General features: G+C 37.9%; 2 protein-coding genes across 2 annotated transcripts in view; one reads left to right on the top strand and one right to left on the bottom strand.

The window, feature by feature from the left end:
• Nucleotides 1–10,263, bottom strand: part of c1galt1la (core 1 synthase, glycoprotein-N-acetylgalactosamine 3-beta-galactosyltransferase 1, like a) — a 26,665-nt gene extending 16,402 nt beyond the window's left edge. The window contains exons 1-3 of the mRNA XM_061986260.2: nt 10,104–10,263; nt 3,945–4,218; nt 1,306–1,970 (exon numbers count right to left, since the gene is read on the bottom strand). Of these exons, the coding sequence (XP_061842244.1) occupies nt 1,306–1,970; nt 3,945–4,209 (930 nt within the window). The 5' untranslated portion in view covers nt 4,210–4,218; nt 10,104–10,263. The remainder of the gene's footprint in view (nt 1–1,305; nt 1,971–3,944; nt 4,219–10,103) is intronic.
• A 4,200-nt stretch (nt 10,264–14,463) lies between these two features.
• Nucleotides 14,464–25,426, top strand: part of b4galnt1a (beta-1,4-N-acetyl-galactosaminyl transferase 1a) — a 44,275-nt gene continuing 33,312 nt past the window's right edge. The window contains exon 1 of the mRNA XM_061986247.2: nt 14,464–14,676. Within this exon, the coding sequence (XP_061842231.2) occupies nt 14,647–14,676 (30 nt within the window). The 5' untranslated portion in view covers nt 14,464–14,646. The remainder of the gene's footprint in view (nt 14,677–25,426) is intronic.

The raw sequence follows: 25,426 nt of genomic DNA, 5'->3' as shown, positions 1-25,426 counted from the left end.
ATTTACACACACATAACACTCATCTACTCATTGTTGAGTTAAGGGTTGAAATGTCCATCCTTGTTCTATTTTCTGTCACTATTTTTCTAACCATGCTGAAAACCCTCTATGATGATGCATTCTGCTTCGTCTCCTTGTTCTGTGCGCAGTTGTGCACTGCACTCTCTAAAAGCCATAGATGTTATTGTCACATATGCATGTACAGTAGATGGCAGTATTGTCCTGTTTAAGAGTGTCACAACATTGCTGTTTACGGCAGACGGACTGCTTTACGGTAGACGAAAACGTGACTGCTGTTGTTGTGTGTTGTTACCGCGCTGGGAGGACGTTAATGAAACTGCCTAACAATAATCCCAGATTAGAAACTAAGAACTCGCCCTTGATCATTCTACAGTTATAACGTGATTGGGCAGGCATGCTGTTTATATTGTGGGAAAGCGGACGTGAAAACAGGCTGTCGACACGTCACTCAGGTCCGCATGGAGCTGGAGGGGGGCGTGGCCTCCAGCTCCGCCTGAATTTAGGGAGATTTTCGGGAGAAAATTTGTCCCGGGAGGTTTTCGGGAGAGGCGCTGAATTTCGGGAGCCTCCCAAAAAATCCGGGAGGGTTGGCAAGTATGGCCACGTTACACCAAGCTAGCTTGGCATGTAGCTTCTGTCTCATCAACTCGTGGGACACACAACTTAGTTGGTCTGCTTTGACAATGCAGCCTATAAGTATAAAGTACTGTAGTCGACTGCAAATCTTCATTGTCGGAAGTTGATGAAATGAATAAAAAATTGGATATTGTTCAATTCAGTGTTACCGAATGGTTCAATATTCATGTATTGTCGCACCCTTAGTAGTGATTCTTTATGCCTAAGCACCAGTGCTATTTCTTGTACAATGGTACTCCTACCTGCTTTTGCCACTAAAAAGCATTAAATAAGCCGATTGGGTACCTTTCTGTGAAAATGAGCTTGAGAAAAACTTGCTGTTTTCACCAAAATTGCAGGTGATCTGTGTTGTTTCCTGACACGTTGTCACAGTAATTCTGTTTTTGGGGGTCATTCTGCATCAATTGAAGCAGTTTAGTTTCGTGACGTCTGTCTTTTCCTCACACTCTATCGTTATATTTTAACTAAAGCAGGAAAAATAGTCCTAAATCTGCTAAATATTTACTGCTATGGTACTTTACTGCTGAATCTGCTATGGTATGTTGTATATGGTATGTAAGTCCATGCCCCTCCCCTCTTCACAGTCTTGTTGAAATAGAGTTTCCTCCTCTCAGCAACAAACAAGAAATATAACAAATACGGACTTGCCTCAATAATTGGGTAGTAGCAATAGTTCCAATACCAGAAGGTTTTGGAGAACTTTCCAGTGAGATGATGCTCAGGCACAAATGGGTGGAAGGTTTCTCGATGGAAAGTATCTCTGGAGTCGCCAGCAAGAACGCCCATCTTCTCCAAACACTGGCCAAGAGCGACGTCTTCTACAGGGCTAGTGTGCGTGCAAACCTTAGTCCTGAAGCCCTCCACAAATCTTCTGAGGGCCTCTTTACTAAGCACGTACCCTGCGCCTCCACTCATGTAACCCTGTTTGGAAAAGGGCTTAAAGCGTTTGCCAAAATAGATGGGCTCTTCAGGGGTGTGGTTGGACAGAATCCATCGCAGGTTGTCCACCACCACGAAGGTGTCATCATCCGCTTTCAAGAACCAGTCTGCTTGGTCTACATGGTGCTCATAGATATAATGGAAGGCGCGGATGGTCTTCCAGTAGAGCTGGTCACGGCCCTCATTCGTGTCCAGGCCAACAGCGGGCAAATCAGGGTCTTTCACAGAGCTCATGAAAACCACTGCATTGCAGTGCCGAGCCCAGGTGGCCCTGACGTGGTGGGCCCGGGTTCGCAGGTTATGTGTCTCCGTCATAACCCAGCAGAGAACTCTGACCTTCTGGTACAATTGGTCTGCCACCCAACTGTCTTCATCTGCAGCAATAAAGCCCACAGTGTGCTTCAGGAAAACATTATTTTGTAAACTTCATATGCCAATAGTGTTAGTTTTGATTTTAATACAGAAATGTAATTAGACTTAGACTTCCTTTTTATTGTCATTCAAATTTGAACTTTACAATACAGATAAGAACGAAATTTAATTTCATTAGCTCATGATAGTAATTACACATACCGTATTTCCTTGAATTAGCGCCGGGGCGGTAATTAATTTAAAACCTCTTCTCACTCCGGCGCTTACCAAAGGCATGCGGTAAATGTAAGCATGCGCTAATTATTTTAAAACCTCTTCTCACTCCGGCGTTTACCAAAGGCATGCGGTAAATTTAGGCCTGCACTTATAAATTTGAGTGTGATGTAAGGATACCATCATGAAAAGCACATTTAATTAAAAAAACGTTATTATGGTCTTACCTTTACTTATAAATGAAGTCCATGCGCAGCTCCTTCTGAACAAAAGCATCGATAACTTGTTTATAGAAGTCTTCCTTATCTTTCTTCAGTTTTAAAAGTCTCTCTGTCTTGATGGAGATCTTCCTTTAATGCTTTGATTGAAAGTCCAGTTTAGAAAACTGTTTTATTTTAGATATGTAATGCTCCATGTTAAAAGTGCAAGCAAGAGGAAAAAATAAACGATCGCTGCTATCTGTTGCTGCTTGTTGTCACTTCTTCTGCAGCCGAGTAGTCGCAAGAAGGATCACTAGCGCCCTCTACCACCAGGAGGAGGGAGTCATTTAATGACTCATATTTGACACACGCAGCTACGGTATATTAATAAAACATAGCTGCTTACTGTTCTTTTTAGCATATTCAATAGCTTGGACCTTAAATCCTACTGAATAGCTCTTAATCTTCTTCCCTTTATGCGATTTTAAATGATTGAAATCAGCCTCCTCCATTTTGAAAATGATGACAGGTGAAGTGTCACTCGTGACGTGATGAGTTTGACCCGGCGGAAATTCTAGGCATATGTTAATTATTTTGCGAAACAAGTTTGACCCGGCGGTAATTCTAGACATGCACTAATAAAAGTAATATTATGCAAAATGAGTTTGACCCGGCGGTAATTCTGACCCGTTGGTAATGCTAAACATGCGCTAATTATTTTGCGAAACGAGTTTGACCCGGCGGTAATTCTAGGCAGGCGCATACTATATACCCGGCGGCAATTTAAGGAAATACGGTAGATTTAACAGTGCACAACATAAAATCAGCTAATTCTAAAGCCATGTTAGTAAATATGTTCTGCTGTTGAATCAAAATGTATACTAAAATCAGGAATATTGTCAGTAGGGGTGCAACTGTACAGGTAACCCATGTTAGAGTCCATACCTCGGTTTTTGGGCCATGGTTTTAAGTTATGTTTTGGTACGTTTTTTGGGTGCAAAGACAACCGCTTTTTTCCCCTCTCAATGTTCTTTCTTTATTCTGCTTGTCAGCAAAAACTGCAGTCTGCAGCAAACAAAATATCACTGGTGCCCTGAATACTATAAGACTTTTATTTCAAGTTAACTTAACAGTTGCTAAACAACACTTTCGAATGGTAAATAGCCTCTTAATCATGATTACTTGTAAACATCAGTAATTCTCGTTGGTGGTTTGACAAATGGCAAGTAGTGACTCAAACTGTGTTTATTTAATGAAAATGCATTTAGAGTTTAGTTTGAAATAGAGGAAGTGTAAAACAATGTGTGCCAACACAAAAAACAGGTTTAATGATCATTTTGGGGAAAAAAGGGTTTTTTATGCTCAACAACAAAAAGCGGATGTATATTTTTTTAGTACACGCTGTATCTGAAGAGTAGAATGAAAGCAAACACATAGGCAAAAAGTGTGATTCAAAAATATTTAGGTATAAAATTGTAATTGTTCTTCTAATGAACTTAAACCGAACAGTGTGGCATTTTACCAAGTACTGTTGCATCCCTAATCGCCATTGTTGTAGCTCACCTTCATGGTAAATCGGGGTCCGGTTTATGAGAGCGCCTTCTTTCCTCCTCCAGCTGGTGGATGTCAGATGTACCACCATGTCTTTATCCTGTCCCTCAGACAGCATCGGGTAGCTCTTTTCCAACCACAGCTGGTGCAGGAACAAATAGAAGCTGAGGGCCCCCACCAAGAATCCCAGTGAGAAGGCCCAAAAGGAAGTGGGGCTCTTCATTGTGACAACTGTCTCTGGGGCTCTGTACCTCCTTGAAGTTGGCGCCCCACCCATCACAAAGCCCTGGTAAAATAGTCAGAAAGGTTTGTGTTGTTGAAAGGTTGCTTTGTGCAATTTTACTTATTTTGTTATTAAAGATTATTTCATAGGTCAATCTGAGTTCAACCAGCGCCCCATTCGCGCCAAACTAAACCCAAATAGCCTCAATGGTTAGTGCCACGTTAGTGCTTGTTTGTGCAATTGGAATGATTGATTGTGCTGCCATGCCTTTTGAGGTGTCCGTAAAATGAATAAGGTTTTTATGGACACTTCAACAGTTTTAGGTTGACAAGACGACTTATTAAGGAAGAGAAAAAACACGGCAGGTCAATTCCGATTTTTTACCCATATGTGGCCCGTATCGTTTTTTTCATGTACAGTACAAGTACCGTATTTTCCGAACTGTAAGGCGCACTAAAAATAATATTTGATAGCGCGCCTTATGTACGGACTAAATATGGTTGAACTTACCCACCTAAAATTTTTACAGCATTGAACGAGGGTAATTGGTCTAAAGTTGAGGATGTCAACGAAAGCCGCCACTTTATTTGATCATAACTAATTTAAATGATCATGATGATTTTAGACACCCCATTCAAAAGTGAATGGAAGGGCATTCTTAGTCAACAGCCATACATGTCACATTAAGGGTGGCCATATAAACAACGCCAACACTGTCATAAACATGTGCCGTATTGTGAAACCACACCAAACAATAATGACAAACACATTTCAGGAGAATATTTGCACCGCAACACAACATAAACACAACAGAACAAATACCCAGAATTCCCTGCAATACCAACTCTTCCGGGACGCTACACTATTTTATTTGGTACATGGTGTAATGATAAGTGTGACCAGTAGATAGCAGTCAAACATAAGAGATAAGTCTCAAGTAATCAACACCAATATTTTAAATGTTTCATTGAAAACTTAGAACATTACACCCGGTGCTCAAAAATCTATCAAAATGTTTTAGTAGTAAATGTTTTAGTGCCATTTCTAATATAAAGTAGTGTAAAGTTCTTACTTATATCTGTCAGTAAACTCGCCATGAAAGCGCTAAAACATACCGGCATAGGGAGTATACATTATTCACCCAAGGAACTTTAGTTACTAGACTTCCGGTCGGACGTTTTTTCACGGATGAAGGGATGCTGCTCCGTTAATGATTTAGGTAAAGTCTGAATGTCATTAAAACAGTTAACTCCATCTTTTGACACTTCTTCGACTCCCGTCCTTGCACGCTACACCGCTACAACAAAGGGGACGAGGAGAAGACGCTATCGAAGGTGAGCCACGTAAATAAGACAGCCCACAAAACGGCGCATCCTGAAGCGACTGTCAGAAAGCGTCTTGAAGATGGTCTGTAAAACATAATCTATGCAACATTTTGACCAAAGAACCACCATTACATGTTATGTAGACCACAAGGAAGTGTTTTCAATTTAGAAAAAAAAAATAGTAATACGACTCCTTTAATGCGCCCTATAATCCGGTGCGCCTAGTATATGGAAAAAATATCAAAAATAGAGCATTTATCGGCAGTGTGCCTTATAATCTGGTGCGCCCTATGGTCCGGAAAATACGGTACAAATTTTTGTAATCCGAAACAGGCCTCCTTCGTATGTGGATATAAATCGTATATGAAATGATATCGAATGATACCGAATGTGACTGCAGTCTGAACGCTCCGGTCGCATTCATCTGACCAGAACGTCATCAACATTTGTTACCAAAATAGACGTTTGCAAAATTATTAGTTGACAAATATGCAGAAACCAAGCAAAAATAATATGTTTTAGGAACTCATGTCAATGTTCCACCACTCCTATTTCTCGCTGTTTGCTTACGTCGTAGAAAATGTCCCAATAACTGCAAAAAGCCAAAATGCTTGCCCTCTTCCTTCTCCATCTTCTACAAGCAATAATTCGGTTTCGAAAATAAATGTTGACTTTGATTGCACAAAATCCTTGAAATTGCTACAAATGTGCCAGGACTGAGACCTACTAGAACTGGAGCCGTGTTTACTTACACGGCAGCACGCGTGACATCATGACGTCATGTCTCCGTGCGGGTAAAATTACGTTCACATTAGACATCTAATTTTTTTGTAATGGGAACAACTACATAAAAAGATTGGACTTGCCAAAAATAATCCAAATTTGACTTCATACACTAGTGTGAACATAGCCTTAGTTAAGACGAGCCAGGGACCATCGTGACAGTTTAGAAATCACTTTTGCCAAATATGGAGTGTGTTGGGTCTGGATGATGTCAAGAATGGAAAAGTTGTTATAATAAATAATAATCATAAAGTCTAGCAATACTGTGATCCCTCGCCACATCCCACTTCAACTGCGGCTTCAATATATCACAGATGTTTTTAAGTACATTCTACATAAATATGGCCTAAATTAGGTGTTAAATTAAGTCTTACATGTATTACAGTGCCATCGGTTTTATTTTCTATCATTATGTTGTGGCGATGGATAAAGATAGTCACCAAGCGGGACTTCCGTTTCTGGGTTAAAGGTGACAATGCTAGCAACGCAGTGGCTAATCTCGGTAACCATCTTCACTGCGACAATCAAGTTGACCAACTTTTTGATGCAATTCATCTTAAAGTTAAAGTTAAAGTTAAAGTACCAATGATTGTCACACACACACTAGGTGTGGCGAGATTATTCTCTGCATTTGACCCATCACCCTTGATCACCCCCTGGGAGGTGAGGGGAGCAGTGGGCAGCAGCGGTGGCCGCGCCCGGGAATCATTTTGGTGATTTAACCCCCAATTCCAACCCTTGATGCTGAGTGCCAAGCAGGGAGGTAATGGGTCCCATTTTTATAGTCTTTGGTATGACTCGGCCGGGATTTGAACTCACAACCTACCGATCTCAGGGCGGACACTCTAACCACTAGGCCATCTTCAATGCAGGCCTCATCAATATCACACCTCCATATTGATAATCCTTTGACGTAAGCATTACTACGTTTCCATGCACTGATTCCTCAAATAGTTCGCTTTTATGTATTTTTACGCCTACATGTGAAGTCCCAGTGTCCATACACTCTCTCTAATCAAATGCGACTATTGGTCATACGCTGTGTGCCTCCTGTACACTGGGAGGGCGCTTTTTTCCTTTTAGCGCGGATAACTGTATTGGTTTTCCGGTGTCCTATGACGTCACACCAAAATAAAATATCTTTACCGCTAAAGCCCAGTTCTTGCTGCGCTTGATGTCCGCTGTAATGTTGGCATATATAAAAAATATTAGGTCTCTAATGGCTTTGCTGATGTTTATTAGCAGACTGTATGAAGTAATGATCTTAGATTGCGCTACAAACAAGACACTACTACAAGGAAAGTCTCGGAATGGCTGGATTGGAGGACGCAGGTCCGAAGCAAAGACTGGTGGGAGAGACTCAGAAAGCTGTTTTGAAGGGATTTTTAAAAACGGAGAAAGGAAAGAAAACTTTGGAAGGTCTCGAAGTTTATTCATTAAGCTCTATGGAATGATGGAAGGAGTTTTAAATTATGAGGCTTTTTTTTTATTTTCCTATAGTTCACTATCATTATGAAAGACAAGATGACAGACGTATTTTTTTAGTACCTTCGAAATGCTTTATGACAAACACTGTCCATTAAAACAACTTAGTAAGAAGTAAAAGATAAAAAATCAACCATGGATGACAAAAGGACTGAAAAATGCTTGCAACAAGAAGAACACATTATATAGAACATGTATAACACAAAGATCCACAGACGCAGAAAACAAGTACAAAATGTATAAGAACAAGCTAACTGGCATACTACGAACACGTAGGAAAGAATATTATAGTCAATTATTGGACCGGAACAAAAACAATATGAAAGCAACATGGGGCATCCTAAATAGCATTATTAAAAATGGTGCTAAAAAGGACTATTCTACATACTTCTCAAATGGAAATGCAAAAAATGACAATATGAACAAAGTAGTTGAAAGCTTCAATAAGTACTTTGTGAACATTGGACTAAATCTGGAGGAAAAGATTCCAGATCCCAAGTCAGTTGAGGACTTGAATGACACTATAGACAGAAATCCCAACTCGATGTTCCTAGAAGGTGTGACAAAAGAGAAAATAATCAATATAGTGAAAATATGTAAATCCAAGACCTCAACTGATTGTAACGGAATTGATACGGAAATTATAAAAAAGGTTATTGAAGAGATTTCAGAACGTTTAACATATAGTATATCAGCAACCTATCATTTCAAACAGGCAAATTCCCAGATAAAATGAAAATAGCAAAAGTCGTACCAATTTTTAAGACTGGAGACAAACACCAGTGTACAAACTACAGACCTGTTTCTCTACTTCCACAATTTTCTAAAATTATTGAAAAACTGTTTAACAACAGATTGGACAAATTCATAAATATAAATGAAACTCTCACAGACAACCAATATGGATACAGAGCCAAAATCAATGGCATTAATCCAAATAACGAAAGATATTACCAATGCAATCGATGGTAAACAGTGCACAGTGGCTGTGTTTATGGATTTAACAAAAGCATTTGACACAATCAAGCACAGTTTCTTTATAAACAAATTAGAAAGGTATGGCATCAGAGGGTTGGTCTTGAACTGGGTAAGAAGCTACTTAACCAACAAAAAGGAATACGTAAAGATGGGGTTACACACGTCTACAGAGCTGAAAATATCTTTTGTCATCAATAGATGACAAAATTAACTGGAAACCTCATGTAAAAAATATACAACGTAAAGTAGCAAGAAACACCGTCAATAATTAATCAAGCAAAATATGTTCTGGAACAACAATCTCTTCATATTCTCTACTGATCGCTTGTGTGACCATATCTGAGTTATTGTGCAGAAATATGGGGAAATAACTACCAATGTGCGCTTCATTCACTAACGGTGTTACAAAATTGACCAAGTAGAATAATACATAATGTTGGATATAGAGAACATACAAACCATTTATTTATTGAATCACAAATATTGAAATTCAATAATTTGGTGCATTTGCAAACAGCTAAAATTGTGCACAAAGCAAACTATAACCTGCTACCCAAGAATGTACAACAATTCTTCTCAACAAAGGAGGAGAAATATAACCTTAGAGGAAAATTTCATTTAAAACATTTGTATGCGCATACAACACTTAAAACCTTTAGTATATCCGTATGTGGAATTACATTATGGAATGGATTAAGCAAATAAATCCAACAAAGCACAAATATGATTCAGTTTAAGAGACTGTTCCAACTACAAGTCAAGTGTTCACAAAGTACAAAGAAGAACAATTATGATGAACATCTTGAACCTTTTTTTTTTCTTTTGAGATGATTATTTATGTATTTAATATGTGTTTGCTTATCATGGTATGTTATATATTTATTATTTATTTATTCACTGCTGTGTTACAAACAGAGAACAAGGAAATGGGATACAATTGCTATGATATCATAGCAATTGTAGCAATTTCATAAATATGAAAAGGGGTAGGCTTAAATAAACTCAGGTTCTTCCTTCTCCTTTTCAGACGTGCTGTAATGAAACAACTGGAAATATGTGGAAATAAATTTACACTAAACTGAACTGAACTGAACATATATTCAAGACCATGTTACCGGTTCTGAGTGGATAAGTGAAAACACAAATATTTAAAATCTTGTTGGAATAAACCATCTAATCTGAAACCGTTAAGCCATGACTGGCGAGCATTGTTTGTCTTTTCATTGCAGTAGCTGCACAAAATATATTTGTGTCTCTGACATGCCTCTTTAGAAATACTTGGGGGGAAAAAACGATAAAACACCATATGCTTTTTTTACTTCCATTACAAACAAGGTATGTACAATGGCTGTAAATTCATTAGTGTACATGTTTTACCTTTGTTGGGTGGCACGTAACGGCTCGCCCGCAGTCTACTTTTCCAATAAATGTTCCTTTACTATTTAACAAAATATGTGTCTATTGGGTCTATCGTCCGTTTGTGAATTATAGCATCCAGTGTGCTTTCAAGTGAAGCGATAATTATTATCTACAGCAGCGTTACATTCTCTGCAGTACTGCAAACGGTGCGTTCAAAAATCTCGCAATTCTGAAATATTTGGAATTATTAAACACATTCAGCCTACTCACTATTTTTATTTTAATAATGTCAATATTTGCTCAAAATAATTAAATAACTATTCATATACATTTATATTTTAGTTTGGTTACTCTGTATAGCAGCTTTAAAATCGGATACTGTAGGCACCAAAATTGAGTTTTCCTACTTCCCAGTAGTACGGGAATGCAGCATGAAATCAGGAAATGTGACCTATTGCTTGGATTTACATGACGTCACATCCTGCTCACTTCTGGCTCATTGAATATGCGTGGGAGTCAAGCCAGCGTCTTAGCCTTTCTCGGACAAAAATGCTGTATGAACTGCTTATTTCGCGAAAAACAATCAACGTTTCTTCAACGTACATCAAGAGGTAATCCAGAAGAATAGAATAGAATAGATCTTTATTTTCATTGTACATTATATAACGAAATTGCAAGCAAACTCATTTAGTGCAAATTCCTAATGACACATAAAAAAACATAAGAACATGGTACTAAGATAAATAGATACAAAATAATACATAAAAAAAACATAAAATACCAGGCGGAAGACTGCAAGATTTATACTTTTAACCTTTATTATTGCCCATTTAAGTAATATCTTGATATCATTTGTATTTCTTAAAAGTAAAACACATTTTTGCTACGAGTGTTTCCTAAGCCACCAACTCGGCGGATCTAAATAAAAGAAAGCAAATGTGAGCATAACCTAAAAGAGTTAAGTTATTACGACAGGCGGCGATCATAAACGAAGCTTTCAGCACATACGCAATGTTGACTTATGTATTTGTATTTTGATAGAAATGCTACTTGTAAACGGTGCATGCAACGACAACAACAAACATAACTGTCGACACGAAGTTAAATCATTAAATGCAACCTTACTCGAGCAAAAACGATTCATATTTATCTGGGATAATGTTGATACCAATTTCCTTGACCCAGCCACAAACAAAGAAGTTGTAGACCTCCATGCTTGTTCCAAGTTTTCATCGGTTTTGTTGTGGATAATGATGTTGGAGCACAATATGTCTAACTCCACCGACGGATTTTCCATGATATCACACGACAAATCCTTTTTTAGATAAAGTAAAGGGTTCTATTCCATTGCAAAAGTTTTCTATTTTATTTATTTTTTAGTCGTATCTGCTTTTAGGAGCAAAATCTTGCCCCCTTGCAGCACAACAGCTAACTTGGCTTGGTTGACCACCACTGCTTTTCATTTCCGGGAAGAAACCACGTGACGGAATATAAGCAATTGCATGTTTTGACCCCATTGAACCAGGAAATTAGCAACTTTTCTTTAAATTTGATTAAAAAAACAAATACAGCCAATGTGTTTTATATTGCTCGTTGCTTTGTCTTAGTTTGACAGTTTGAAAGAGACCGAGATAAGGTAAAACATTTCAATGTGGTTCTATTATTGTTGGACGCTAGATGTCACCCTAAACAAAGTCATGAAAACCCTACAAGGGTGTCAAACTCATTTTTATTTTTGGGTCAATTGTTAACAGTGAATGTATTATCGCCTCAGGATATTATTACACAATTGCCTATGCATTTGATTTTTTTATGTACAGATGAATGACCAACTGAAGGGTGACAAGCAGATATTTAAGTGTTTGTTTTTTATTTCAACAACAACAAAAATGTTTGGAATATATGTTATTTAGTGATATTAAAGTAAAAAAAACATGCAATTGCAAGCAGTACATGTAATGTTTCTGTCAAAATTGCAAGAACTAATACATTTAGTAAGAAAGATTAAGTGCTTTATTCATGCATATTATTTCTAAGGCTTTTGCGGGCCACATAAAATAATGTGGCAGGCCAGATTTGGCCCCTGGGCCTTGAGTTCGACCCCTGTGCCCTACAGACTTAGTCTTATACATGAACTACAATGTTATGAATTCTGCAAGTTGACATCTTCATTTGTATCAATCAATTAATCCTTGTTTTTGACTACAGTTAAGAAAGCATAATGCACATAACCGCAATACTATGTGTAATAATGTGAACACAATGAACGTTTAAAGAAAACTACTAAGAAAGTACATTTTCCATTTAACATAGCAGAACACAAAATAGCATGTTTTATTTTAGGAAAACTTCACAGTTTGTTTTCATAAGACTGTATCTTCTTTCTGTAGCACATGTGAGTTAGTTGGCAATGGCTCAGACAGTTTCCCAATAGCTGCATGGTGACTCAGACAGAACAAGAACAAGGCTATTTGAGTTTCCTGGAAAAGATTGCATGGCAGAGCTTTTATCTCCATCTCTAGATTTGAGTATCCGATTACTCAGCATTTGTTACGAAATTACTGCTGTCACAACAAACAAATAGTTTAAGTGACCATAAAGTGATAATGTGCACCCATTCAAGCATTTCGGACATTGACACTTTTTCGGGCAGTTAGTCTTAAATGAAACTAAAAGACATGCTTTTACACGTTGTGAGCAAGCTGGAGTAACAAGAAAAACCACACCTGCACATGCAAACACCACACGTGAATCACCACACAATTAAAGTGTGTGCCATCATATAAAATGTCTGCCAATCCTATTTAATACTGAACTGATTTATTCTGCAAACTGAATTGAAAAAACAAACTGCAACTGTTTCTCCAGTAGTGGTTATCATATAACCTTTTGATTTTCACTGTGTGCCAAGTTACAAATGGATTGAGAATTAATCGTGATCAATTTATAGTTACCACTTGGACAGGGATGTCCAATGTGCTTTTTCTGTGGCCTGCAGCTCATTTTGTATCGGCCTGCAGCATATTCTAAAAATACAACTACAAAAAATACAAAGCAAAAGGGTGTAATATACTGTACAGTGAGAGGGGACAGTTGAAATGTTTATGCTAACACACAGCTGTTTTTTTTCTTTAACTACAGGATATAGAGTATGTCACATTTTAATTGCCCACTGTCCTGTCTTTAATTTACTTAGTAACCCTAACTCTAACCCTAACCCTTATATGTTCCCCTCGTGTCCAAATAACTCTATATTAAGTCTGTGTTACTTTAATAAGCAACTAATTAATGGTGAATATGTTCCCCATACCAAATACCAAATACTAATTTTAGTTTAGGTTGTATGTAACTAAATAACTATTTTTGTATCAAGACTTGAGTTTGTGTCCGCAACCGAGGTTCCTATAAGTGGTTAAACTTTTTACTACCTTAAAAATATCAAAATGTCCCCCACATCGATACATCTTCTGATTTGTCTCTATGTGGCCCTCGGTGAAAAAGGTTTAGACAGCCCAGCACTAATGGTTTTCATCAAGTACCTAATGTACCAAATATTTTGCTTATATTGGTTCTGTCACATAACAACTATATTTTAAGCAATCTAAGTAACCATCCTTGTAACCCCATAAATACTGCCACCAAGATATAAGGACCCCATGAAAAAAATCACAGCCTAAATTAAGTATTACATTATTATGGTTATTACTCAGCAAGTGGGACTTCCATATCCAGGTTGAGAGTAAACACTGCTACCAACAACACAAGCAGCTAATCTTGACGCTCTCTTCAAGTTAACCAACTTTTGGCAGAACAACTTCTTTATCCACATTGGTGAACCTTTGACGCGATGTAGCATCGGAGTTAGCGCGGCACCACACAATTCGATTCGATTCTCAATTCAAAATCTATACTTTTTTAATAACAATAGATGCCAGTTCTATGATTAACTACATTCCTTCATGAAATAGATAAAACAGCTCTGATGAATTTCTATGTCATTTACAAGAAACCTGGTTTTGTTTATTTAAATGCTTCCCAAACATTTAATCAAATCAAATACAAATAAGGCAACAATAGAAGTTTCCAATACTTAAATCTGTACAGCAAATATGGGTATCTATACATCAACAATATAATTTGCCTGAGGGGCTGGACAGGACAGATTGAAAAAAATAAAAAAATTTGATTTTTGATTTTTTGGAATCGATTAAGAATCGTTACAAAAAAATAATGGTGATTAATCTGAAAATCGATTTTCTTTTGACACACCTAGTCAACAGTCTGGGCAAAGTGGAGCTCAACTCTTTTGATGGCCTTCATCATTGGACATCATTAACACGGATTTGGCTTGAGCGATGTGGACTAGCAACACGTAACACAAAATGCTAACAACACAGAAAGCTAACATCACAGAAGGCTAACACCAAAGCTTAAGATCATAGCTGTGCCCGTCGTTTTAGCACATCAAAGCCCAGTTTTAAAATTGGAGGAATTACCCAGGATATGACAAAGTATTTCCACTTCATAGCTGTGTTTTAGAGGCTTGGCGACGGCCATAGCAATGACACTTGAAGGATTCTCCAGGCTACCAGTGAGTACTGTAATCTACAGTAGATCACACTCAAAGCTACTCTATTGGCTGAAAAAAGTGTAAAGGTGACTACATTGGTGTTATTTCCTGTTTAAAAGGCTCTATTAATTTAAAAAACAACAACAAAGGTCTTAAGGCTTTATTAGGTTTTTGTGTTTTAAGTTTTTTATGTTTTAACTATAAGAATATGTGATTTATTACTATAGTCTGACCATACGTCCTCTTTTCCCCGGACATGTCCTCTTTTGCGGGGCTGTCCGGGCGGAGTTTCTTAAATGCCTCAAATGTCCGGCATTTTGAGTTAGGGTTGCGTGTATTTTCAATGTACGTTCAGGGTTAAGAAGAGGTTAAAAACAAAACAAATTGTGAAGGTGTGCGCACGCAGCAGCATTCGTGAGGGAGGGGCAGAGACAGAGAGAGCGAGAGAGTTATGATAAACGTGCATGCGTCGCCAGACTCTGCTTTTTATCGATAGATTTATCAGATTTAATTTTTTATTATCTATAGCAGGGGTGTCAAAAGTGTGCCCCGGAGGCCATTTGCGGCCCACAGCTAATGTATTAAAGGCCTAAAATACTATTAAAATAAACAAAAACATAACAAAAGTGAAATAAAAAAAAGCTTGAAGTTGAAATGTAATTTAAAAAAAGTTGCAATGTTGACTAATAAAACAAAGCTGTTTTTTTTCTTTCAAACTGTCATTGCTCAATACATAATATTATTTTTGGTGGAAGATTTTGCATATTTTGAGTGTTTGCCATTAAAAACATAGTTTTGTTTGACAAAAAAGGGCGGAAAACAAACAAACAAAAAAACAACATAAAAAAAACTAAAACATTTTTAAATGAAGGATAGATCTGAAGTTGATGTAGACTCCAGGGATTTAAGCGTTAAATATAAAATGTATATATGCCCTGGCACACCATTATCATCATTTCATGACCCAAGCAAAACACTTTTTACACTTTTATACTGAAATTGATACACCTACAACTTATTATATAAAAACATAGAAACAACTACCAGCAGTGGTAAAGTTTAGATCAGTGGTTCTTAACCTTGTTGGAGGTACCGAACCCCACCAGTTTCATATGCGCCTTCACCGAACCCTTCTTTAGTGAAAAAAAAATGTATATTTTTCCAAATTCAAGACAAAGTTATATGTTTTTGGTAACACTTTAGTATGGGAAACATATATTCTAAGTAACAAAGACTTCATTTAGAGTTATTTGGACACTAGGGGAACATATTCTAAGTAACCAAGACTAAATTTAGAGTTATTTGGACACTAGGGGAACATATTCTAAGTAACAAAGACTACATTTTGAGATATTTGGACACTAGGGGAACATATTCTAAGTAACAAAGACTTAATTTAGAGTTATTTGGACAATAGGGGAACATATTCTAAGTAACAAAGACTAAATTTAGAGTTATTTGGTTAGGGTTAGGGTCAGGGTTAGAGGGTTAGGGCATACTTGCCAACCCTCCCGGATTTTCCGGGAGACTCCCAAAATTCAGCGCCTCTCCCGAAAACCTCCCGGGACAAATTTTCTCCCGAAAATCTCCCGAAATTCAGGCGGACCTGGAGGGTCTGCATGGAGCAATGTTGTTGTAATATATTGAGTTGGAGGCAATAAACCGGCATGGTGATGAAGTACGTCTCTTTACTGTAGACTTCAGAACAGACTCACACACTTGACGTCAGGTGCGCAACACCACGTAAATCGTTGGCCAACCAAAAATTAACCCCAGTACGCTATAGCCAACATTCACCAGGAGATGGCAACAGACAAACATAGATCACTCTATTAAATTACTCCCCTTTAAGAATTGTAGAATTTACTCAAAAGAAATAAACAACCCAACCAAAAAATGCAGCAGCTCAATTAAAAAACTGTACTTAAGCCACATTCTTTTTTTTTTTTAGTACTGAACTCTTAACCCTCATTTGTAAACAATAACATGCTTAATATACAAACAGTATTTGTACATCTTTAACACAGATTGTTATAATGTCTTCAGAGATTCAGTTTTTTTGGTGGTACTCGAAACCTTTCTGGGTACCTGCGGATCACTGGTGGGGTTTTTGTGGTGGGTGATCTGGGTTCTGATGATGGCAACTCAGCAGCCCTTGAATCAGGTTCAATGATGACACTAGTTTGTGTCTGACTGACTGATGGTCCTGGTGATGGAACTGAAACAGCACTGTCCAGTTGTACTGATGGCACATTTTCTGCAACTGGTGGAGACTAGATAACTGGCAGTCTCTCCATGTTTTCTCACCATGGTAACATGTGATCCATATGCACTGTGCACTGTCTCTGTCCCTCTTGATAGATAGACAGATTTATATATATATATATATATATATATAAATACTTCACTTTCAGTGAATTCTAGCTATATATATATATATATTTTTTATTTATTTTTTATTTTTATTTTTTTAAATTTTATATATAAAAACTGCATCACAAAGTCGGCCACAGATCCAGTCATGGTGGTAATTATTTCTTTATTTCAATTAATTTTGTCTGGTTATTTTCCTCTGCACTGCACTTCACACTCAACTTTTTCACTTGCTATGGTTGGAGAACAAAGATACTGTATGTTGATCTGTAGCTAATGCCAATGAGGAGACTGGATGTTTTGACGTGGCTCTTCTTGTGTTCATTTGACATTTAATATGCCCCTAAGCCGGGGGTCAGCAACCCGCGGCTCAGGAGCCGCATGCGGCTCTTTGATCACTCTGATGCGGCTCACCTGCATACTTGCCGACCCTCCTGATTTTTCCGGGAGACTTCAAGTATTTCATATATATATACAGTATATACTGTATATATATTTATATATATATACATATATTATATATATATATATATTTATATATATACATATATTTATATTTATATATATATATATATATTGTATATATATATATATATATATATATATATATATATATATATATATATATATATATATATATATATATATATATATATATACAGTATATATATATATATATATATACAGTATATATATATATATATATATATATATATATATATATATATATATATATATATATATATATATATATATATATATATACAGTATATATGTATCTTATATAGTCTTATAATCCGGTGCGCCTTATATATGGACCAATATTGATGCGTTATCGAATCAATTTTAAACTCCTTTTATTTGTTTTTAAATGTCTAAACAACAACTTCAAGTATTTCATATATATATACAGTATATATATATATTTATATACATATATATATATATATATATATATATATATATATATATATATATATATATATATATATATATATAATATATATATATACAGTATATATATATATATATATATATATATATATATATATATATATATATATAAATATATATATATATATATATATATATATATATATATATATATATATATATATATGTATATAAATATATATACAGTATATACTGTATATATATATGAAATACTTGAAGTCTCCCGGAAAAATCAGGAGGGTCGGCAAGTATGCAGGTGAGCCGCATCAGAGTGATCAAAGAGCCGCATGCGGCTCCTGAGCCGCGGGTTGCCGACCCCTGGCTTAGGGGCATATTAAATGTCAAATGAACACAAGAAGAGCCACGTCAAAACATCCAGTCTCCTCATTGGCATTAGCTACAGATCAACATACAGTATCTTTGTTCTCCAACCATAGCAAGTGAAAAAGTTGAGTGTGAAGTGCAGTGCAGAGGAAAATAACCAGACAAAATTAATTGAAATAAAGAAATAATTACCACCATGACTGGATCTGTGGCCGACTTTGTGATGCAGTTTGAGCCTAGCGACGCTAAATGCAGAATGGAATCTGGAAGGACAGCTATTGTGCGGGCAAAACTGATAAAAAAAACAACAACAACCTTTTATACACGGAAATATGGAGAAGCTACTGATAGTGACTGTGACCGAGAAGCAGCTTGAAGGAGACACTTTACAAGTTTGTCCTCATAAAAGCTGACAGCTAGCAATTACAGCAACATTTCTCACGAGAGATCACCATGTACTGACACGGCACAGGGAAGGAGAACTACCACTCTAGTAAAATAAAACCAGAAGCTCGGCAGACCGCATTTTCTTTCCAAAGTAAATGTACATTCTCACTTTACAAAACTACTGCTAGTTATTTGGGATACAATTTATTGTATCTATTGCATGGTTTTAGAAAACTTTCTTCATCCCCGTGGTGAAATTTAGGCATCAGAAAAAGAAAAAAACACATTAAACAGTTAAAATTGAACACAATAAAAATAGGGTATACACTCTAATATATTCAAAATAAAGCAGCTGGTGGTTCTGATAATACAGAATATATTATCTGTGAATATTGTATTGTTTTCCACACAAACTACTGTATTGTAGTAGTTTGTTTTCAAACGATATTTCTTATCTAAAAGATTGTTTTTCTTTAAAAAAAAAAAACATGTTATAATTGAATGTTAAAATTATGGTGCTCTGGGGGTCAAGCACAGATTAAAGGAATTTCAATGAATTTCAATGGGAAGGGTGGCTTTGAGATACGAGTATACCGAGTTACGAGCTTGGTCGTGGAACGCAATTTGCTCGTAGGTTAAGGTACCACTGTACATGATAAGGTACCATATTTTCCGCACTATAAGGCGCACCGGATTATAAGGCACACCTTCAATGAATGGCCTATTTTAAAACGTTGTTCATATATAAGGCGCACCGCATTATGAGGCGCATAGAATAGACGTCAACAAAACAAATAGTGATTGTACTGACACTTCTACTTGCTGCTCTCTGTTCAACAACCCACTGTTCGAGTTTGTCCTCCAACTGTAGCCATCTCGCTTTGTTCCCTCGGAAACTCTATTTAGTCTTCTTTACTTGGCGCAGGTCATCATGTTGCTTCCTCCACTTCCGCACCATTGATTCGTTAATGTTAAATTCTCTCACTGCTGCTCTATTCCCGTGTTCTACTGCGTGACTGATCGCCTTGAGCTTAAACTCTGCGTCATAAGCGTGTCTCTTAATAGGAGCCATTTTTGGGTCTTTACATAAAGTTTAGGTCTCGCAACTACGGTAAGCAGCCGCCGACTTCATGCTTCTTCTACGGTAAGCAGCCGTAGAAGGGGGAAAATGAAGTCGGCGTAGTTACCGTAGTTGCGAGACCTGTTGTGGCTCAATATTCAAATCAAATCAAATCAACTTTATTTATAAAGCACATTTAAAATTTACCACAGGGGTAGCCAAAGTGCTGTACAATGGACAGGTTAAAAGATAAAACGAGTACCGAGCAAACACAACACAACACAAACAGAACACGATAAAAAATAAATAAATAAAATAGAATAAAATAGAATAAAATAGAATAAAATAGAATAAATAAAAACATAAAAACAGGTTCACAGCAGGTGTATTATGGGGCGCCATTCCAGGATGGATATCACTCAGTGTTAAAAGCCATGGAATAAAAGTATGTTTTTAAGAGAGATTTAAAAACAGGAAGAGAGGAGGCTTGTCTAACACTCAGAGGTAGGTCGTTCCAGAGCTTGGGAGCAGCAACAGCGAAAGCTCTGTCACCTCTAAGCTTCAGCCTTGTGTCAGGGACCGTCAACAGCAGCTGATCGGCTGATCTTAAGGATCGGGTGGGGCAGTAATGCTGAAGGAGGTCAGAGAGATAGGTTGGCGCGAGGTTGTTTAGACATTTAAAAACCAATAAAAGGAGTTTAAAATTTATTCGATAACGCATCAATATTGGTCCATATATAAGGCGCACCGGATTATAAGGCGCACTGTCAGTTTTTGAGGAAATTGGAGGTTTTTAGGTGCGCCTTATAGTGCGGAAAATACGGTACATGATTGTTGCATGACCAGATCATGTGTGCGCAATGTATATTATTGGTTGATTATTTTGTTGTATTTGTTGTTGTTTTACTTTTGTGGCTGTGTGTAGAAGTGGCACTGCTGGAGTGGCAGCTGGTTGCATCAGCTTTGATTGATTGATTGATTGATTGATTGATTGATTGATTGATTGATTGATTGATTGAGAAGTTTATTGACATCTTAAATAATTTAATCCATGTAATGCTTTAAAAAGGCAAATGGATGACACAAAACCCCAAAAGGCATGCTTCCATTGTGGTCCATTAAATATTAATCACATTTGATACATTCAATAATACAAGATATATAACCTGTAACATGTATATAAAAATTACGTTAAAAAATGGATAAGTTATGTACATATACACAGTATACATGTCAGGTGATTTGAAAAACAATATATACACACAACATGGGGGGGGGGGGGGGGGGGGGTATATACAGTATGTACATGAGCTATGCTCTTTTAATGTCTTTAATGTCCTTTGTGCTCTTTGATGTGTCCCTCTTACACAAGGTTGTGTGTGCTATGGCTATGAGTTTTTTTTTCCCCCTTGGCCTCAGTCTGAACCCCCTCTTCGGGGGTCCAGGCTTAGACTGTTTCTCACCTTTTTTATAAAAGGCACCGGAAGTTGGCAGACCTGTCACTGATCCTGTTCTGTCTCCCTGTAATGTTTGTCTGCTCTTGAATGGGATTGTGCTGAAAATCTTAATTTCCCCTCAGGGATAAATAAAGAACTTCTGATTCTGATTCTGATTATAAATCATAAATGTTATGCAAGTTCTTGCAGTGGGCACCACGGTGGAACAGGGGTTGGTGCATGTGCCTTACAATACGAAGGTCCTGAGTTCAATCCCGGGCTCGGGATCTTTCTGTGTGGAGTTTGCATTTTCTCCTCGTGACTGCGTGGGTTCCCTCCAGGTACTGCGGCTTCCTCCCACCTCCAAAAACATGCACCTGGGCTGGGGATAGGTTGATTGGCAACACTAAATTGGCCCTAGTGTGTGAATGTGAGTGTGAATATTGTCTGTCTATCTGTGTTGGCCCTGCGATAAGGTGGCGACTTGTCCAGGCTGTACCCCGCCTTCCGTCCGAATGCAGCTGAGATAGGCTCCAGCACCCCCCAAAACCCCGATAGGGACAAGCAGTAGAAAGTGGATGGATGGATGGAAGTTCCTGCAGTGAATACAGTTTTTTTCTGTCAAAATGGCAAGAAGAATACATTTAGTAAGAAAGATTAAGTATTTTATCGACACATAGTTTGCATGTTCTCCCCGTGACTGCGTGGGTTCCCTCCGGGTACTCTGGCTTCCTCCCACCTCCAAAAACTTGCACCTGGGCTGGGGATAGGTTCTTAACCTTGTTGGAGGTACCGAACCCCACCAGTTTCATACGCGCATTCACCGAACCCTTCTTTAGTGAAAAATAAAATGTGTTTTTTTTTTTCAAATTCAAGACAAAGTTACCGTATTTTTCGGACTATAAGTCGCAGTTTTTGTCATAGTTTGGCCGGGCTCCAGTGCGACTTATATATGTTTTTTTCCTTTTTTATTATGCATTTTCGGCAGGTGCGACTTATACTCCGGTGCGACTTATACTCCGAAAAATACGGTATATGTTTTTGGTAACACTTTAGTATGGGGAACATATTCTAAGTAGCAAAGACTTAATTTAGAGTTATTTGGACACTAGGGGAACATATTCTAAGTAATAAAGACTTAATTTACCTAATTACCTAAGACTTTAATTCACCTACTCAGTGGCCTAGTGGTTAGAGTGTCCGCCCTGAGATCGGTAGGTTGTGGGTTCAAACCCCGGCCGAGTCATACCAAAGACTATAAAAATGGGACCCATTACCTCCCTGCTTGGCACTCAGTATCAAGGGTTGGAATTGGGGGTTAAATCACCAAAAAATGATTCCCGGGCGCGGCCACCGCTGCTGCCCACTGCTCCCCTCACCTCCCAGGGGGTGATCAAGGGTGATGGGTCAAATGCAGAGAATAATTTCGCCACACCTAGTGTGTGTGTGACAATCATTGGTACTTTAACTTTTTAACTTTTTTTTATTTGGTTAAGGTTAGGGTCAGGGTTAGAAGGTTCGGCTAGGGTTAGGGTTTATAAGGCCATGCCGAATAAGGCATTAATAAGAACTTAATAATGACTAGTTAAGAGCCAATATGTTACTAATTTGCATGTTAATAAGCAACTAATTAATGGTGAATATGTTCCCCATACTAAAGTGTTACCATGTTTTTTTACTGGTGCATAAAATGAACCGTGCATGAACATCACTTTGTTCAAACAACAAAATCAACACACTGCATAAACTCACAACAAATTACACACCTGCAAACCTGTTGCCGTATCCGTAATACGCCGATAGCGAGAAGTTTGTATTTACACGATGAGTCGGGTGTGTTTTGACCTCCGCCGAACCCCTGAGGCCGACTCACCGAACCCCGAGGGTTCGATCGAACCCAGGTTAAGAACCACTGCCCTAGTGTGTGAATGTGAGTGTGAATGTTGTCTGTTGGCTCTGCGATGTGGTGGCGACTTGTCCAGGGTGTACACCGCCTTCCGCCCGAATGCAGCTGAGATAGGCTCCAGCACCACCGAAAGGTACAAGCGGTGGAAAATGGATGGATGAATGGTAGTTCCTGTGGTGAATACAGTTTTTTTTCTGTCAAAATGGCAAGAAGAATACATTTAGTAAGAAAGATGAAGTACTTTATTGACATTGTCACTTAAATGATGCGGCGGGCTAGGTGTGGCCCCCGGTCGTTTGACACCTGTAAATTAAAATGTCACTTCAGGAAGGATAAGCCTGTTGGTTTCAATGTAATCAGGCAACAAAGGAAGTCAAACAGCAGTAAAGATGATGATAGGTCAGCCAATCAATAAAATGACAGGAAAAGGGGAAACCTTTGTGGGTCTTGCAGGAAGACAGAGGGAGGATTAAAGGAATGTCAAGAAAACTGATACCTGTACTTGGTATCAGATCGATACAAAAATGGACAGTATTGTCCAACCCTAGTAATAGGGTCTGCGTCTACTCAAGCAGCCTCTGACAGAGCCCCGCCCACTGGCACTCTGTCAGAGGCTGTTAATGACCATTTCAAGGAGCGGCTTTCCAGAATGAACACGCCTCCAATGAATGAGCCGCTTCTGCCTCGACAACTGTCCCACAGATGTTTGGATCACAAGACCGGACGGAGTCGCCTAGCTACCGACGGTAAGTTCGCTTCATGTTGGTGTACACAGTTGACACGAGTGTGCCTTTACGTAATGGACTTTTTGGTGAACACCCACTCAACGGAGACTCTCTCATACATCTGGCTCCACTGCGTGTGTTCCTCCACAAAGTCGTTGTAAAAGTTACAACAAATTAACTTCTAATTACCTTGAAGTACCTTTGGCAGCCTCTGTAATGTCAGCAAGTAGCCAACACTACAAGAAGTGTTGTTGTTTTGTTTATATGTTCGAATGAGTAGATGTGTGTCTGGTATGCATACATTTCCTCAAATATGTCCTGTGTTGGCGGTGCAGCTAGAATATTATACTGTATGAATGATACCTCAAACTGTTCTGCAACTGGTGTGGCAACTTTGAATCAGTAAATTCATAACGTACAGTACAGTACAGAACAAATAGCATTGACTTGATGGGACAGCGTGGCGCGGTTGGGAAAGTGGCAGTGCAAGCAACCTGAGAGTTTCTGGTTCGATTCCCACCTTCTACCATACTTGCCAATCTTGAGACCTCAGATAGGGAGATATTCAAAAGGCCCGCTGGGGGGATAGAGTATATACACTGCTCCAAAAAATTAAAGGAACACTTTGAAAACACATAAGATTTCAATGGTGAAAAAAAAGATGTGGGATATCTATACTGATATGGACAGTTTAATGTCTCAGGAACAAAAGGATGCCACATCTTTTGATGGAAATACAAGTTTTCAGCCTACAGAGGGCTCAGTATATAGACGCCCCAAAAATCAAAGTGAAAAAATGATGTGGCAGGCTCGTCCTTTTTGCCTAAGTTCAATTTCTGCAACTCAAAATTATTTTCAATATCTTGTGTGGCCCCCACGTGCTTGTATGCATGCTTGACAACGTCGCAGCATGCTCCTAATGAGACGACGGATGGTGTCTTGTGGGATGTCTTCCCAGATCTGTCTAAGGCAGGGGTCACCAACGCGGTGCCCGCGGGCACCAGGTAGCCCGTAAGGACCAAATGAGTAGCCCGCTGGCCTGTTCTAAAAATAGCTCAAATAGCAGCACTTACCAGTGAGCTGCCTCTATTTTTTACATTTTAATTATTTACTAGCAAGCTGGTCTCGCTTTGCTCGACATTTTTAATTCTAAGAGAGACAAAACTCAAATAGAATTTGAAAATCCAAGAAAATATTTTAAAGACTTCACTAACTGACAAAAGAAACAGATAACAGATTTGGTGTCCAGTTCAAAGTGTGACATGATTTATTTAAACATTTGAGAGTTGACTTTTGTATTTTACATGAGTTATTATTTGTACAAACATGGTGCAAAGTAATTCATGATTTGTTAAAAAATGTTAGTGGCTAGCTAGTTAAAATGGGATATTGTGATTTCACAAGACTGTCTTAGAAGTGATCATTTGAAAATGTTCAATTTGAAAAATGTGCACTTAGAGAAAATATAAAAACAAAGTGTTGCATATTGATATTTATCTGTTTCTATATATATTTATTGTGAGAAATCATTAAGATGATCAGTGTTTCCACAAAGATAAATATCATTAATTATTAATAATAACATAGAGTTAAAGGTAAATTGAGC

The sequence above is a fragment of the Nerophis lumbriciformis genome, linkage group LG01, assembly GCF_033978685.3.
Source record: "Nerophis lumbriciformis linkage group LG01, RoL_Nlum_v2.1, whole genome shotgun sequence".
NCBI classification, from domain to species: domain Eukaryota; kingdom Metazoa; phylum Chordata; class Actinopteri; order Syngnathiformes; family Syngnathidae; genus Nerophis; species Nerophis lumbriciformis.
This window is presented reverse-complemented; position numbering and strand designations above follow the sequence as displayed.